At 44.0% G+C, this 18,321-nt stretch overlaps 1 protein-coding gene across 1 annotated transcript in view; it reads right to left on the reverse strand.

Moving 5' to 3' along the window:
• Nucleotides 1-18,321, reverse strand: part of LOC126236959 (cubilin) — a 1,328,660-nt gene that overhangs the window by 109,120 nt on the left and 1,201,219 nt on the right. Inside the window, exons 8-9 of the mRNA XM_049946657.1 lie at nt 11,528-11,759; nt 1,966-2,165 (exon numbers count right to left, since the gene is read on the reverse strand). Of these exons, the coding sequence (XP_049802614.1) occupies nt 1,966-2,165; nt 11,528-11,759 (432 nt within the window). The remainder of the gene's footprint in view (nt 1-1,965; nt 2,166-11,527; nt 11,760-18,321) is intronic.

An 18,321-nucleotide genomic window follows, 5' to 3' on the forward strand; every position in this document is an offset into this window, starting at 1 on the left:
TGGACTTAAGTTCGCGACTAAATATCGTGATATGTACATTATAATCATCTACAGAGCTTAGAGCTTTTTTTTACAAGTAACAGTGATGGTGTCTCATTGTAGCTCGTAAGTATGCCAGTCCTCAGGCAATGTATGTCCAGCTCTCTCAGTGGAGAGTCAGTGACGTCATGAATTTATGGAAGATTTTATTCTTCCCAGACGAGTCCTGATTCAGTATGCAGCCTGATTCACGACATACGTTCATGTACAGGACAAGTGGTTGCCTGAACCCTCGGAACGCAGTAGAAAGAGACGAGTTTGGTGGCGGTAGGGTCCTAGAATGGAGAAGCACCAGCTTGGAAGTGTTAGTGGTAGGACGAAAGTTGCTAACGACCACGATTTCAGGAAAGAAGTAATGTAACCATATCTGCGAATTTTAGGAACTTGAAATTGTCCACGTCTCGCCTTCACCAGATGCTCGTATAACGCCTGTACGTAATACAAATGTTTAATGAATTTCGCACACGTGAAGATATCCGTATCACGCACGATCAGTAAGTTTTCCGGGAATGCGTCCTGAAAATAACAAAAGGTGTGGAGACGGATGATAGCCAGTTAGGCATCGCGAAAGACGAGTCAGAAGCTTTCTCAAAATCCGTGAATTCCAGATAAAGTGGTAATTCATATTCTCTCCTCTGTTCTACAGTTTATTCATAGCTTTCATATAGATCTTTGCGCTACATTCACTTACAAAGTCAGCTGCTTCTTATGCCTGATTAAAATCTTCTACGCAAACATTAAATGGTGCTAAGCTCACGGGTCATTAGTCAATAGATGAGTCTGTACGACAACGGCCTATTTAAAATTGATTGGTGTGTCGAGGAAGGATGGCAGCGAGGAAGCCCGTTGTTAGTAACTTCCCAGCTTCTGATAACTTTCCAGCACCTGATCACGTTTGAGCTATCATGGGGACACACAAGGATGAAAGTTAATATTGCCTCGTTCGGGGATGAAAGTAAATTTGATCTCGCTTGACGCCGGCGCGAACGTCTACAGAGTAAGATCGCTTACGTCGGCACTTGCACAGCGCCAGTCCTGACGTAGTCACTTGAACTGGATTTAAACTTTTGGCACACACGTTTGAACCACCCCTCAGCGACTGAATTACATTATTTGCTCGGTCGCTGACCAATGGGACAGAAGGTCTACGAAATTTGTTTGTTCTAAGTGCAGGTTTCAGCTGGTAGCTGGTCGTATTAATTACACAGAGCCGTAGTAGCCGCTGGTGCGAGTTTAATGACGTGGCGTGTGTTTAATAACTTGGACGTGGCGTGTGTGCTTTGCACGGACTATCTGTTTATCCTGGAGAGACAGCATTAACCCAGTTTGGCTGGGAGCTCGGTATGGGTTCCGACGTGGCGACGCCCACGGGAAGGGAAGCGCGGCAGCTCACCCGCGTCTCAGCTTACGGCGGCTTTCGTTCAAGGAGAGCGACCGCTAACGCCAAGTTGAGAGCTGCTCGGTCTCACCTTAGCAGAACGTCCTCAAAAACTCTGTTACCTATATTACTCCACCTCTCACAATAACTTAACATAAAATAGATCGTACAGGTAATTTGTGCGTGCTGGATGATATTATTCAGACTGAAATGGCACTATCACGCGATGCTATACAGGCTGTATCAAAAAGAATCATCCGATTTGGCACTTCTATATTTCTGAAACTAATAAACATATACAACGATTTTTGTTTTTTTGATGGACCGGTAACTCAAAAAGATTTTTCGTGACTTTTCATAGGTATTCAGTACTGTAGCAACTGCCAATTTATGTCCTTGTATTTGATAATTGTATTAAATTAGTACTTGCATCCACCATGTTTGTTATCATGTGAAGTTGGTGGATACAGTACGCAAATAGCACAGACTTCGCTGCGGAGCGAAGTAGAGAATGTTATCACAAAGTATTGCGCCGCCGGCGTACTCACCCGTCTCGAAGGTGTACTTGGCCTTGAAGCCGCGGCCCTGCTGCTCGCCGCTGCTGAAGACCATGACGAGCCGCGGCCCGTCGGAGACGACCACCTTGGGCTTGACGGTGTCGCTGCCGCACAGCTCGTGGTCGAACTTGTCGTAGGAGTCGGTCGCCTCCTGGCCGCGCAGGTACACCTTCAGGTAGCCGTCCGAGCAGCTGCGGACAAAACAGCCCAGTCCTCACTGCCAGCACCTCTTCACATCTCAAAATACAGGATAAATTACAATAGACAACAGCAGAGTACGATAGTGAAGAGCGCTTTCCACGTTCTGCTTGGAAAAGAAAATTTGAGATATGTTAGATGACGATCGTTTTGGCTGTAGGAAAGGTGAAGGGGTACTTCTGCGATGCTCTCGGCAATCAAAACAACACTTTCAAAAACATCAAGACATTTTCGTAGTATTTTTGGCCTAGAATAAGCGTTAGATCATGTACTGTGTACGCGTTTTAGAGAAACACGCGTAATATTGGGGACGTTCAATAAGAAATGAAACTTTTTTTTTCTGAAAGCAAGTTGTTTTTATTCACGTTTCCAATACACCATATTATTCCCCACACTTTTGCTAAAAAATAGCATTTTTCAACATCATCTCCACTCAATGCGACGGCATTACGCCATTTTACTGAGAGGGCATGTATGACCGCATGGTACCACTAAACTGGTCTACATCGAAGCCAACGTCTTGCAGCATCAATAACCTCGCAATCATCCACGTGCTGTTTCCTGCGGATTGCATCTTTCTTTCGGTCAAACAAATGAAAGTCGGAAGGTGAAGAACCCAGCGGGCGCATACTTTTGAGTACCCCAACTGGTGGGCGAGTATGTCAGCACTACCAACAGAGACGTACGGTTGAGCAGCAAGCTGTTTGATTTTCATCGGCCTGTCACCTCGAACGAGATTGTCTGCACGTTCCAACACTGCGGTAGTCACAGGTGTGTGCGGCCGATCGGCATGCTCCAGATAAAAAAAAAAAAAAATGGTTCAAATGGCTCTGAGCACTATGGGACTTAACATCTATGGTCATCAGTCCCCTAGAACTTAGAACTACTTAAACCTAACTAACCTAAGGACAGCACACAACACCCAGCCATCACGGGGCAGAGAAAATCCCTGACCCCGCCGGGAATCGAACCCGGGAACCCGGGCGTGGGAAGCGAGAACGCTACCGCACGACCACGAGCTGCGGACATGCATGCTCCAGATCGGACAGGTCTGTGCGTCCCTGTTGCGATGATGACACACGCCGCGCCAACGGCTCACAATTCGTTTGTTCACTGCCAGGTCTCAGAAGACGTTATGCAAGCGTCAATCAGTATCTGCGATTCCCTGGCTTTCCGCCAAAAGAAACTCAGTGACAGCTCACTGCTTGCAACGTATCTTTGTTGCAGGCATTTTGAGTATTTCGCCGCCACGTATGGCAACTTCACGGAACTGTGAGGGCTGAAGCTGAAATATTCCATGATATACCGCAACAATTCCATATTGTTTCAATCGAAATCGGGCAAGAAGAAAAAGTGTTGCTTTACGTATTGAACTTCCCTTGTCTATATAATGCCAGTAAAGCCACAACCTCAGTTCTGTATAGAATCCAACTCCCTAGTACAAAACAGCTTCAAACATCTGGTTACTTTAGAAATTAGCTAAAGTGTTAAATACTTGACGTTAAGCACTGAAGTGAGAGATAGTTTAGAAAAGCTTTGAAATTACGTTTAAAGTTTGTGGGAAGACGCTAAGTGCTTTCACTATCAAACATTGGAAGAGTATAGTCTCGGTAATTTTCGGTATGTTTTAAATAAAAGCTAGTATTCATCCATCTCAATGTTTACGATATCATAACCCACGAATTTATGTGCCGTACAATGGCATAATTTTGCACGTAGATTCAGTGCTATGTCTTGATACTTACCGAGAAATATCTTACGAATAAACTTTACAGTAAAGAAGTAATAAATTAAAACGCCGTGCCTGACGCTGAAGTTTCACTGTATGAAGAACTACAACGTAGCAAACGATACACTTATGTCGTATAATTATTTTGTACGGGGTGAAAGCGGGAACAGCTTCGTAAAGATTTGAAATTGGTAAAGTTTGTTGAATGTCGTCAAGTGCTCTTATTCTCAAATACTGGATGTTTGAGTGAATCAACTAAAATTTTCACCGCAGATATAGCGGCAGTGCTAAGTGCTGTTGATGTGCGGTTTACGTAGAATGGGTTGGTAGTCAGTGGCTCGTATTGTTAGCCAATAAACAGATTGAATAATCCTTAGAAAGTGTATTTTTTATGCAAACGTACACTTTTGTAAATGGAACAATGCCTATTGACATTAGCAAACCAACAATTGTACAGTATCGGTGGTAGAATACACTGAATGAGAACACAACTGCAAACACTAGTTAAGTGAATTCTGATCAGTAACGAGACAATTCACCACAACAGGTTGTGTTCAAAATGACCACCGGCAGCGGCAATACACGCTTCCAGTCTGGTATGGCATGACTGCTGCATATGTACCAGCATTTCAACGGAGACGCCCGAGCAGGCTGCATTAATACGTCGTTGCATACCATCGGGTGTAGTTAGTACGTCCTTGTAGATAGTGGCCGGCCTGTGTGACCGAGCGGTTCTAGGCGCTTCAGTCTGGAAACGCGCGACCGCTACGGTCGCAGGTTCGAATCCTGCTTCGGGCATGGATGTGTCTGATGTCCTTAGGTTAGTTAGGTTTAAGTAGTTCTACGTTCTAGGGGACTGACGACCTCAGATATTGTCCCATAGTGCTCAGAGCCATTTGAACCATTTGTAGACAGTGACTTTCAGCTTTCCCCACAGAAAAAAGTATACAGGCGCCAAATACGGAGAACGGGCTGGCCAAGGCTTAGGTCCTCTGCGTCCATTGCAACGATATGGAGACAATTTGTGAAGACAAGTTGTACTACTTCGTGCACTATGGGCTAGAGAGCCATCATATTGATACCACAGGTTCCTCCGAGTCTGCAGTGGAACGTCTTCTAGCATTGATGATGATCGATTAAGAGGCTGCGATACTTCAGTGTACCGTCTATGATGGTTCACTATTCCACACCACACGTTTAATCTCAATGGACGCTGACGTTTCATCCGACGAAACCAATGGGAATTGTCAACAGACTAATAGTGCATTTTTTGGCGGTTTACCTGTCCATGATAGGTAAATGTGGCTTCAGCCGGCCGGGGTGGCGGAGCGGTTATAGGCTCTTGAGTCTGGAACCGCGCGACCGGTACGGTCGCAGGTTCGAATCCTGCCTCGGGCATGGGTGTGTGTGATGTCCTTATATTAGTTAGGTTTAAGTAGTTCTGAGTTCTAGGGGACTGATGACCTCAGATGTTCAGTCCCATAGTGCTCAGAGCCATTTTTTTGTGGCTTCATCAGTTAACAAGATACCCGATACGTATGGAGTATCCTGTACAGGAGTTCAGAAGTTAACAAGATTCTCATAATCGTTTCCATTCAGCTTTTGATGGAGAGAGATGTGATAAGGACGGTACCTATGCCGATGGAGAATGCGTTGGACATTTGCCTGACTAATACCACTTCCTTGGCCGCCCCCGGTAGTTAAGTGGTCAGCGCGACAGAATGTTAATCCTAAGGGCCCGGGTTCGATTCCCAGCTGGGTCGGAGATTTTCTCCGCTCAGGGATTGGGTGTTGTGTAGTCCTGATCATCATAATTTCATCCCCATCCCGAAGTGGCGTCAAATCGAAAGACTTGCACCCGGTGAGCGGACTACCCCACAGAGGCCCTAGTCACACGACATTTACATTTATTTACCACAACCTTGTGTGGCTGCGCGGGAGCTAAATTGCAGAGCAGAGGCAATAGCGGCAAGAACATTAATTTCCCTCTCTTTTCTCGTCACTTGTTTCCTTCTGTTAAGTTGCCTGTGTGTTACACTACCAGTTTTACGTAACTGATTGAAGAAGTTGACAACTAGTTGTTGAGATGGTTGACGTCTATAGGGATATCCTGCTGCATACACCGTACAAGAAAGAACTGCATTCTAAGTACACTGTCCATAAACCATGAACATACCGGCTACTTCTGCATTGGTAAATCCCATCGTTCACTCACGACCTACTGCCTGGACTGTCACACATTAATTGACTGGCATCTCGCAATGCACTCAAGGAACACACAAGCACACTGCAATCAAACATAAACATCATCAAACGTAGCAACTACGCAGGTGTCGGTGTGGAAACTTTTCAAAATACGATATCTCGTAAACGACTCGCACTAGAATCCTGCAAGAAACACTTCTGACGTTTTAATTTACCCAGATTTTAGTTTGTTAATTTCAATAGGTATTTTTCCATTTAACAATGTGTTTACAAAAAATACACTTCCTAAGTATTATTACAATCTGTTGACTGGCTAACAATACGAGCCCCTGACTACCAATTCATTCTGTGAAAATCGCACATCAACAACAGTTTTCATTACCTCAGTATTTGCGGTGCAGGTTTTGGATGATTCGGCCTTTATATTCCGCATAATTTGAGTGCCGTTAGTTACGCACCTCAAGACATCCGTAGTTTCTAACTGCAACATTTGTCTTTCTGTGTGAAAGTAAGGTTATGTTTTTTAATGAGTAAATGATGGCAGCGCTTTAAGCTTAGTAATTGTTTGAAATAATGAGAACCAAACTTTTGTTGCCACTGTCACCGTTAGATAACCAACTTCAACTGCAGTGTGCACCACGAGCCGGGTTATCCGTTAAATAATACAAATTTAAAGGCATCCAGGGGCGAGAATAAGAACGGAAGACCAAGAAGAATTGTTCTTCGATTAGTGAGGCGTGTGGCAGGGATGGAGTTTTTTTCCTTTACTATTCAGCCAATATATTAAGAAATAAAAAATGTTTCAGGAGTGTGATTAAATTTCATGGTGAAATGATAGCAGTGATAAGATTCTCTGATGATAGCTGTCCTTTGTCAAAAGATGAATTACAGAAGCTGTTGAATGGAATGAACAGTCTACTCAGCACAGTATATGAATTGAGAGCAAACCAAGGAAAGTACGAATTACTGAGGAGCAGAAATAAGATTACCGACAAAATTATCATCAGATCTGGAGGCCAGGTAGTAGAGGAAGTGAAGGAATTCTGCTGCCTTGGATGCGAAATGACGCATGACATACGACACAAGGACGATATAAAAAGCAGACTAGCACTGTAAGAGGACATTGCTGACCAAAATTCGAGGAATAAATTTCTGAGAATATACATCTACGGTACAGGACTGTATGGAATTGTATCATTCATTTTCGTAAAAGGAGAAAGGAGTACAGTCAAAGCATTTGAGATGTAATACTGAGCCGGCCGCGGTGGTCTCGCGGTTCTAGGCGCGCAGTCCGGAACCGTGCGACTGGTACGGTCGCAGGTTCGAATCCTGCCTCGGGCATGGCTGTGTGTGATGTCCTTAGGTTAGTTAGGTTTAAGTAGTTCTAAGTTCTAGGGGACTGATGACCACAGCAGTTGAGTCCCATAGTGCTCAGAACCATTGGAACCATTTGTAATACTGAATGGTACTGAATATTTAGTGGACTAATAATAAATGAGAAGTTGCTATGGAAAATCGACGACGAAAGGAATACATGGATATCAATAAGTAGAAGAAGGGGAAGGAATGAAGCACACATGTTTAGACATCAGAGACTAGTGCCGTAGAAGGAAAATGTAGGGGGACTATATCCAAGAAATGATTGATGGTGTTGGAAATAAATGCTAGTCACGGCGGTAGAGGTTGGTACAGAAGAGTAAATTGTGGCGGGTTGAAAGGTAGTCAGGAGACTGATGGCCCTCCATCCAGCCTTCTCCTCCCAAAAATATCACATGGCTTGTAGGATATAGCACCCTTATTTCCAGCCTTAAACATTTACCTGATCGAAGACTGTATAGCGCTACATCACAGCTGGAGTATAAAGCACTGCCATCCTAGAATGGGCGAAATATCTGCTCTTTTGGAAAATTTTCATGCCACATTTAGGTAGACAGAAGGCGTCATGTCAATAACCATGACTATGGAAGTGCAATTGGTCGGTTTGAGATGGCTGGGGTGAGAATGACAAAATGTTTGACCTCGTGCTCGAAGAATGATGATGGTACCAGAGACAACACTATGCATGTGTCGATAATACTTGAGGTTCTACTAGAATTTCAGCAATCTATGTTATCCCCAGCACTATTTCATGATCAGTGTACAAGTGTTAAAATGTGTGTGCGTTCTCGGAAGTCTGAGCGACGCATTTCGCTACATAATATACGCCGTTGTGCCAGATTCGATATTAGGACTAACGGCTGCGGACCTTAATGTGTTCTGAAATGAAATCTGGTTTTGCCTAACGACTGATGCTGCACAAATGTCGCCGAGGGTGAACGAGGATCTCGTATCCGTGGCGAAATTTAATTAAGCCTTGCTCGGATGGTCTCCGTAGAGCCACAGTGCAGCCGTGATTGCATAGCACCACTGTCTCCATGGTTGGACCCATCTAGGAGGAACGGCATAGTACACAGTTAGAGCGATTTAAGTCTGAATGTCGCGTTGTCCAATTCCCCGTTGGGCGACAACTTTATATTCTCGTCCAGAAAGGAGAAATATCAATATCTGCCGCATTCGGACAGTGAGAGAATTCATCATCGACAAATGAAAATTTGTGCCAAAACCGGGATTCGAACTCGGGTCTTCCGATCACTTGTTAGAAGTCTTAACCGTCTACGCCACCTTGGCTCGCTAGTTAGACGTAACTGCGCGAATAACCCAAGCACGTCTGCATCCTCAGTCCAAATTCCCGTTTGCTCATCGTAACACGTGAACTCCCGCACGAGGTCAGCCGAAGAATGCTCTACACTAAATCACCATATTAGTCTTCAATGTGCATACATGTCTATATGGGAGGTGTCTGTTATTTCGGAAATGTCCGAATGTCTGAAAGAAAAGACACCACTCATCTAGACATTCGTATTCTTGGATGACTATGCTGCTCCTGACAGAAAAGACGTTATTGCTGGGATATAGGAGAGTCATGGCTTCGCACAAGCAGCGTGGCGTGGCTTTATTCGTCCACAGTATGCATGGGACATTCTCTAACTTTAAGGGCCTACAAATCTTATGGAAGCAATAAATAGATAACATATCAATTAGTTTCGTGAGTAGCTTCCTGAAGAAAGTCATAGAGAGATGAAAATAGTTCGTAACCATTTCCAGTAACTGTCCTGTTAGCATGTATGGGATAGTGATTGATAAATATAAGGGGACATCAAGAAGTTTCCGAATGAAGGCGATACTGCAGCTTGTATGTAACGCAGCGCGACTCCGATGTTGGTAAGCTCTGAACTGAAGACAAGGGATTTTGATCCTGTAGCCGCTATGAATCGAGACACTGTGGAGTTAAGGACATTAGCTGCCAGTGGGAATTGATTTAAATCAATGAAAAAAGTTGAAAATTTCTGCCAGACTGGGATTCGAATCCACATCTCCTGCTTACTAGACAGATGCGCCGATCAGTGCGCCATCCGGACACAGTGGTCATCGTACCTGCACGGGCTACCCTAGCAAGCCTCCCATCAGACCCAAATCCTCTACTTATCCACACACTAACGATGTAGTTTCCCTTGCTCATTATCCTCATTACTCGCGGCATCTCGCGGATTCCTGTAAGAGTTAGAGCTTATTGTGTATCCGCACTGAAGGGACCACTGGCCGTCCTGGGCTGAATTATATATGTGGTTTCTACTCTTTGGGACATGAATATGGTTCCATAGGATAGACTATTGGCATCAAATCAATCTTCGGACTGAAGACCACAACATCAACAACAAAAACTTCCTCTTTCATGGAGACAGTACGAACATTATGGCCATCCTCGCAAGTGTAAACGTGGAACTTTAATGACACACGAAGAAATTCACAACAGAATTAAATATCCACTGTTGTGCATTGCATTGTTCTAGCAAGTTTTGTAAAACTTGTACATAAATCAGATTGCAGCTTGTAATGGTACTTGAATTACTTAACCATTAAGGCACCTCACCTCAACCTCTCGATACCAGCAATATTCTACTGTGTTTCTGTAAAGTAGTTAACATATTTCTGAGACAACATTCAGATTTGATTTCATTAATGTAGAGGTACTTTGATACATCGATATGTTTATATTGCAATGATATTATTCTTATGTGAATTCTTTCTTTTGTCACCATGATCTTTGACGTACTTGTAACTCTGATTTTTCGGGGCGTAAGCGGTTGTTAGAGAGTCAAGTCCTGGGCGTCATTTTGAAAAGGCGCAAATTGTAGTTAGTTTATAAAATGTGAACTTTAACAGTGAGGAAGATATTTTCAAGTATGTTTTATATTGTCAAGTGATGTTTTGTGAGTTACGTGATATTGCAACAAAAGTAGTAAAAAGGAAGTGTAACTTAAATTCGGAGTGCTGATTACATTTTTACATCACCATTGTACTAACTTGCAAAAGTTTAATCTTCAAGAATGGTTTATGAAAAACATCTATAAACTTTTGAATAGCTCGGAATAACACCTAGGCCTCTTTGCATCCGAACTTGGAATCATCACTACCTAGATTTTTAACGATTGAGTCATGATTTCACAACGAGTCCAGCGTGGGAAACACGAAAAGGTGGGTGCCTAGTTTATCCATTATTTCATGAAATGACTTTATTAACTGTGCTCTAATGACACCTGCCACATAATATAACTTTGTTGTTGCCCAAAAATGCAGTATTTAGCAGCGTGAGCAACACCACAACGATAATTAATTTTTGACCTGTGTTGTGGTAGGGTTGTTAGAAGCTGTAAGAGACAAAGACTGCAAATTTCGGATGGCACTCTCTTATTTACAAATGTCATGACTGGATTTGTTACATATATCAACTAAATTTTAAGATACCGCAATGAGCGTTTGGTAAGAAGGTACTGGATTTTTAGTTCTGCTGATAACTCATCGGAACTGAAACTAGTTAACTGTTATTATAGATACTAAATTCATTCAAAACATTGAATGGAAAAAGTGTATTTCAAATAGATCGCATGCTCCATTTTGGCAATGTCAGTTTCATTGAATTTAGGATAGAACGGAATTGTTCACAGGCCGTACATGTCTACAGTATTTCAAAAAATGGTTCAAATGGCCCTGAGCACTATGGGACTTAACTTCTGAGGTCATCAGTCCCCTAGAACTTAGAACTACTTAAACCTAACTAACCTAAGGACATCACACACATCCATGCCCGAGGCAGGATTCGAACCTGCGACCGTAGCGATCGCGTGGTTCCAGACTGTAGCGCCTAGAACCGCTCGGCCACTCAGGCCGGCTACAGTATTTCACTGATAAATTCTCTACTTGTTGTAGGTTGCTGTAAAATTGTTGACAGAAGTCAGGCCGCAACTGAGTGTGCTTGCCGCACTGTGTTTCCGCCACACAACCCGGCTCTTTAACAAGCCAGACGCCAGCGGGGGTACTCACTCTCCTCCTCGCTCTCGCTTGGGGACGTCGAACATCTCGAACTCGAGGCGCACGCGCTCCAGGTGCTGGGCGTCCTGCATGCCGTACACGAAGTACCTGCACACGATCTTGGGCACGTAGGGGAACGGGTAGTTGGGGCTGAACACGTAACCCGTCGACTCTTTCTTGCTCAGGATCTGCTGGTCGCACTCGGAGCCGCGTATGTGCTCCCCGTCGTTCTTCACGATAAAGTCTGTAACAGAAGATGCCACCATTACCAACGTACATTTCCGACGCTTCTTTAGTCTGTCAGACACCATACGACACCATTGTTTCTAACATACACTCGTGGAAACAAGTTCAGAAATCTTCGAAACACGACAAAAATATGAAGGGCTTATTTCAATAGTTTGTTCATATTGAGATGCAGAGTCCTAAAGTTAAATGAGCGCTGAAAAATCTGCAGTTGAAATACCAGAAATATTCAAGCATATGGCTTCTTGCTAGAGATGAACCTTTCTTTCTGTTTGTTTGGCTCTTTAATTTCAGAAGCATTATAGACAGAAAAGTGGAGGTAATGGACATGTACCACTATTGAAATAAGCCCTTCATATGTGCACTGGTATACACCCGGTAACATATTGGGACGTGACACAGTAATGTAGATGAAAGATATACAAGGAAACCAACAGTTGGCTACGGATGGCGTGCTTCCGCCGCTGACATACAGAACGTCAGTATGAGATGTGACCCCCCTATAACAACAATACACAGCGTACAATTATCCCCATTCCCGATTCGGGAATGTCACCCATTATTGGGCAAATTCTCTATGATGGTGAACAAAAGTCGATGGTAGTGACCTTCTGACTGATATCCTTCGACTTGGATCCGGCTGACAGGCATGGGATGTTGTAAGTCCAGCAAACAAACTGGTTGCTCTGGACGCATGATGTCCTCATGCTGCAGGTACACCTCTATTAGGCCATCCCTAAGTAGTTACGTATTATCAACAATCAGCTGTAACTCAGATCCCTTGCGCTACATGAAGGGGACTATTACGCAGTATGACAGTCCTACAGTCTTGGAACAGAGTCAGACGACTATGTTAAAGTTTCCTCTTATTCGTCATCTTTTTCTTTTTAAGTACATTTCATTCTGTAGCATAAAACAATGACCGGCCTGTTCCAGATGCGACACAGATACCGGAAAAGTGGTTGTGGGATGCTGCACGTTGCAGTTGGACTATTTGGCAGGCGTTTTCCATTGTCGGTTGTTTTCTGAAAACCTTAGTTGGAGCCAGGGATTGGAAATTATTTTTAATTTATTTCTGGAACAATACATCCAAACAGAAAATCCGTTTATGAGCGTGAAAGTGTGAAGTCTATGACTTGCTCGACATGTGCATTGTAAGGCCCATTTTTATTCGTTATACTGTTGGATGAGCAAAATATACTGACGTTTGCGAAAATTTCAGCAGACTAAATGAATGGGTCAGACAGAACCAAACTCGGAGTATGTCACGAACGGCAAAACATACATACAATATCTATCAGCGTTAGTGACTGATCTGTGAGTACGCCCTACCTGAACAGCCAAACGCTGGTAATGGGTTGCAGTGATGTACAGCATGGTTGTAATTAAAACTTCCTCTACTTTAGAGGGCCCCATGAAAAGCGAGTGATAGTAGGACAAAGAAACTTTGTGGAAACGTTTTCAAGGACGTGCGGAAGAGAAATAATGAATAACCCACTGAAAAAAAATATATTTTACACGTGAGAGGAGTAAATTTGTACGGTGTTTACGTTCTAGGTTACAAACGTTGCTCAGTGTCGAAGCCGTCTGAATCCACGACAGCTTGGAACCGCGTTAGAGATACCATTTCACAACTATTGTTCGCAGCACTTTTCGAACGGTGGGCCATGGCACGTTCAGCTGTCGCCGAAATTGGAAATTTGTGGTATGTTCCTATGGGACCAAGCTGCTGAGGTCATCGCTCCCTATCAGCTGTCGTGACACAGCTGCTGCACTGCTTGAAGATCGCTCATTGCGTCCATCATTCTCAGCTATGCCAACAGTAACTTGTTCAACAATTTGTAGCGCAATTAGCCAGCGGACTCCCCCAGGAGTAATTCACAAATAGCCAGTTAATTCGAACTCCCGAGTCATGTTCTTCAACCTCAGTGCGGAAAGAGGACCTCTCCATATTCCTTTAATCTACATCTACATACTCTGCAAATCACATTTAATTGGCTGGCAGAGGGTTCATTGAACCATCATCACAATTCTCTATCATTCCAATCTCTTATAGCGCGGAAAGAATGAACACCTATATCTTCCCGTACGAGCTCTGATTTCCCTTATTTTATCGCGGTGATCGTTCCACCCTATGTAGGTCGGTGTCAACAAAATATTTTCGCATTCGATGGGGAAAGTTGGTGATTGAAATTTCGTGAGAAGATTCCGTCGCAACGAAAAACGCCTTTCTTTTAATGATCTCCAGCTCAAATCCTGTATCATTTCTGTGACACTCTCGCCCATATTTCGCGATAAAACAAAACGTGCTGCCTTTCTTTGAACTTTTTCGATGTACTCCGTCAGTCATATCTGGTAAGGACTCGCTAAGCGCGACTGCACTGCTGCTGCTGTTCTGATAAAACAGTTTTACGAGTAAAGCCCTGCTACCTTGTCCAGACCCAGGCGACCGTCTGCCACTGCAATGCACACTGATGCTTGTGTCGCCGTATGAGTACCGGCACCTGACGGCAGCTCGCAACAATAACATTAGTAATGACGCAAATCCTGCAGCGCACACTCAGATCATCATTTCTATAAAGTTAGGTACCCATACGGTACACAGTCTTCTGTCTACACAGGCTCAATTAGCGAAAATTTAATTCTAACCACCCTGTAAATGCTGCAGTTAGACACGAACAACCTGTACGTCTGTATGGACTCTGAGATCACGGTCAGAGTCTACCGTTATTCACCTGTCTGTAAAGAGGGGGCCACGTGCCATGCCAGACATGTTTCACAATGCGAACCGTAAAGAGACAGGACGACAGAAACCAACACATATATGTGCAAAGTGATGTCACAATAGACATTCCTGTCAAATCTGAAGTGCAGAAGGTGGCCGACTGCACTGGAAACACGCGGTCCCTTTGTGAGCGTACCGAATAAATGCGGCCCTGTAACAACTGATTAAAATCCCCAGTCATAGGAACAAGCACATGTTGCACTGTAGCTTGATAGAAGATATGCGCTCCGATCCTAGCCTAAAAGCTACCCTGTCTAAGCATGTGAAAATGTAATAAATTTTTACTAATTTCAAGCAAGCTCTCTTTATGTTAATACTTATGTCGTTACCAAGAAATTTAGTGTTTCAAAGATTGTGGGAAAAGTGTTAATGTTAGCAGATTTAGGAGCACACATCGTATCCACGCTGGGAAGACACATCGTCTGACACGTATATGTCACGTGTAAACTGAAAAACTTTAAATGACGGCGCAAAATGTGGCTGCAAGGGCTGGGGAAAACAGTCGCCGGAGCTCTAAATAACCAACGGGAGGACATGATGGGGCAGCCTTTTCCTGGACAGGGTCGTGGACGATCCTCTCAGAATGAGTGTCGCGAGGTACAATACGTTTAAATGAGACAGCTTCAGAAATGACTGATGTAACAGCTGAGGTGTCGGAGGTATTCTGGTACGGTGTGGTACTTCCACAGTATTTGGACTTAGAAAAATTCTGGCTACAGCCGGACTTTGAATCGTTTGAGGCCATGAAAACTTTGATTTTATGCCGACGGAGCTGGATTTCGAAGTTTGACGTTCGGATTTTGATTATTTGTTGTAAACCGGCAATATGGTAGAGAATTGAATATTTGTGCATTAATTGATAGCCATCCAGACCACATGTGCGACTTTATGCATGGTATTCAGTGTTGGAAGACAGTAAATTCGATGAATTTTGGAAAACTGTTTACTTCAGAAAAAATCTCAGAAATTTACCACGTTGACAGGCATCGTTTTTCAGAGATTTGATTAATTTATTAGTTTTTCGGTGCGCGTAAGTTATAGCGAGCATTAACCTATGTGGCACCGCTAGACACCCAAAACTTTAGTCACAGCCGGCCGCGGTGGCCGAGCGGTTCTAGGCTCTGCAGTCTGGAACCGCGCAACTGCTACGGTCGCAGGTTCGAATCCTGCCTCGGGCATGGATGTGTGTGATGTCCTTAGGTTAGTTAGGTTTAAGTAGTTCTAAGTTCTAGGGAACTGACGACCTCAGATGTTAAGTCCCGTAGTGCTCAGAGCCATTTGAACGTATAGTCACGTACGATGCGAATTAAATTTGCAGTCTGAGGAGGTGATGTCATGCACACTGGTTTTGATGTATTGTTAAATGCAATAGGACAAAGTGTGATGGATTTGGACAGTAATGGATGCAAGGTGTGGTCATTATTCTCACATTTTAAGGCCAATCTGAGCAATAGCCCCATCATCGGCTTTAGCGCCCAATTTATTGCCTCTTTTTTAGTTCCATCAGTTCAGTACCCTATTACATACAACAAAGAATATGCAGTCTTCTTCGAAAGCCGATGAATACCACTGCATATCAGGCCTGACCGTTTGTCTGACATGCAATCCACTGAACTCGTTTCGAACATGGTTGGTCAACAACGTTTTCACCATGGTCCTTCAACAATCACTGCTCATACTTTGTAGATCCACACACCAATCACGTGAGACGTGAGAATACCAGGAGGAGGATAGGTTGGGGCAGGGGAGACAATTAAAGTCCTCTTAGATCATACGATACGCTCACTGATTACTGATAACAGTACGTAGAGACAGCCTATTATATTGAATTTTCGGCTTCAGATATCATTTAGAGTTCTCCAGTTCAAATAATTTGTGTGCTATCATGTTCTAAATACTTAGAGTGGCGTTAAATAAGTAATACAACCTTTATTTTTTAGAACAGGTTAATTTTATTCGCTTTTGTTTAGGATTGCAGTACACTATGGTTCAAATGGCTCTCAGCACTATGGGACTTAACTGCTGTGGTCATCAGTACCCTAGAACATAGAACTACTTAAACCTAACTGACCTAAGGACATCACACACATCCATGCCCAAGGCAAGATTCGAACCTGCGACCGTAGCGGTAGCGCGGTTCCAGACTGGAGCGCCTAGAACCGCTCGGCCACTTCGGCCGGCCCAGTACACTATAATATACTATATTAATCGCCATTCTCTTGGCTACAAAAAAGTGTAATCTCCGTTCAGTGCGACGGCCTTACGCTACCGTACTGGGAGGGCCCATATGCCCACTCGGTACCACTCTACTGTTAGACGTCAGGCCACGTCTGAAGGTGGGAGATCCCGGTTCTAGGCTGAACGAGGAGAAATGAATGAAGTTTAATGAGCTCCTTTCGGACGCTCAGACTTGTGTGAGGCCTTGTGTAATCATGGAAAAGTTTCGACTTGATCCATCGATCACCTCGAATGACATTGTCCGTGCGTTCCAACATTGTAGAAGTTATAAGTTATACCTGTGTGCTGCAGGCCGGCACGCAGAAGATCAGACAGGTTCTGATGATGACAGCTGCCTCGCCCAACGACTCACCGTGCCTTTCTTCACTACCAGTTCTCCATAGACATTCTGCAGGCGCCTATGAATATTTTCGATGCTCTGGTTTTCCGCCAAAAGCAACTCAATGACAGCTCTCTGCTTGGAACGCACCTCCGTTACATATACCATTTTCAATGTTAGGTATAGCATCGCCACCTATCGGAACTTAATGAAACTATAGCAACAGAAGCGGGATCTAGCGAGGTGGCGCAGTGGTTAACACCCTGGACTCGCATTTGGGAGGAAGAGGGTTTAAACCCGCGTCTGGTCATGATTTCCCTAAATCGCTCCTGGCAAATGCCATGATGGTTTCTATGAAAGAGCACGGCCGATTTTCTTCCCGATCCTTCACACGATCTGAGCTTGTGCTTCGTCTCTATTGACTTCGATGTCGACGGGACGTTAAAATCAACCTTCCTTCCATTCCTTCCTTCCTGAGACGGAAATATTTCACTATGTCCCACAGTAAAATCTGCATTTTTGCAACAGAAATAGGCCGAGAAAAAAATTGTGTCGCATTACTTACTGAACGTCCCTCATAGCAGAGGGATAATTTCAGTCATAGGTACTAATTTTTTGATATTGCAATTTTGGAAGTCATTTATGTAGTCTGAGAAACGGATGGCATCGAGGTCAAATAGTGTGCTAGTTGTACGTCATGGGAATAGAATGTCGCGACTCCGTTAGTTGTGCGCGCGGTTGTGGAGAGCTGGAACGTGCAGCAACACGATAAATTTGTGTGCGCGCGCCAGTGGCTGCGGAACTGGCGCGGCGCTGGCTCATTGTGCCGCGCCGCTACGTGGCCGGAGGGCCGGAATTCCGCCGCTTATTGGCGCCATTGTGGCGGCGGCTAGCTCCCAGTGGCGCCGTGTCACCGGCGCGAAGGCCAGCCACCGCGACAACTTTAGCACCCGACACCAACTTCTCTCTTCCCTAGCGTTTCACGGCTTCTAACTGCACCTCTCTTCAGGCATGTCTTTCTGCTACAGGCGGTTTAAAATTTTGTTTTAATTTTGCATCATCTTGAGTTACGTACGAAGTATTATAACGTAATTCCAAGTTCCATTCAGCGAAAGCATTGTAGTCGAGTTCTAAGTTTCCCACAGTTTTGCGATAACTGTCATCTAGCAACGTTTGCCCAAATAAACGTTATGCATTAAAACATGCACTTGACACTCT

Source organism: Schistocerca nitens, chromosome 2 (assembly GCF_023898315.1).
Source record: "Schistocerca nitens isolate TAMUIC-IGC-003100 chromosome 2, iqSchNite1.1, whole genome shotgun sequence".
NCBI classification, from domain to species: domain Eukaryota; kingdom Metazoa; phylum Arthropoda; class Insecta; order Orthoptera; family Acrididae; genus Schistocerca; species Schistocerca nitens.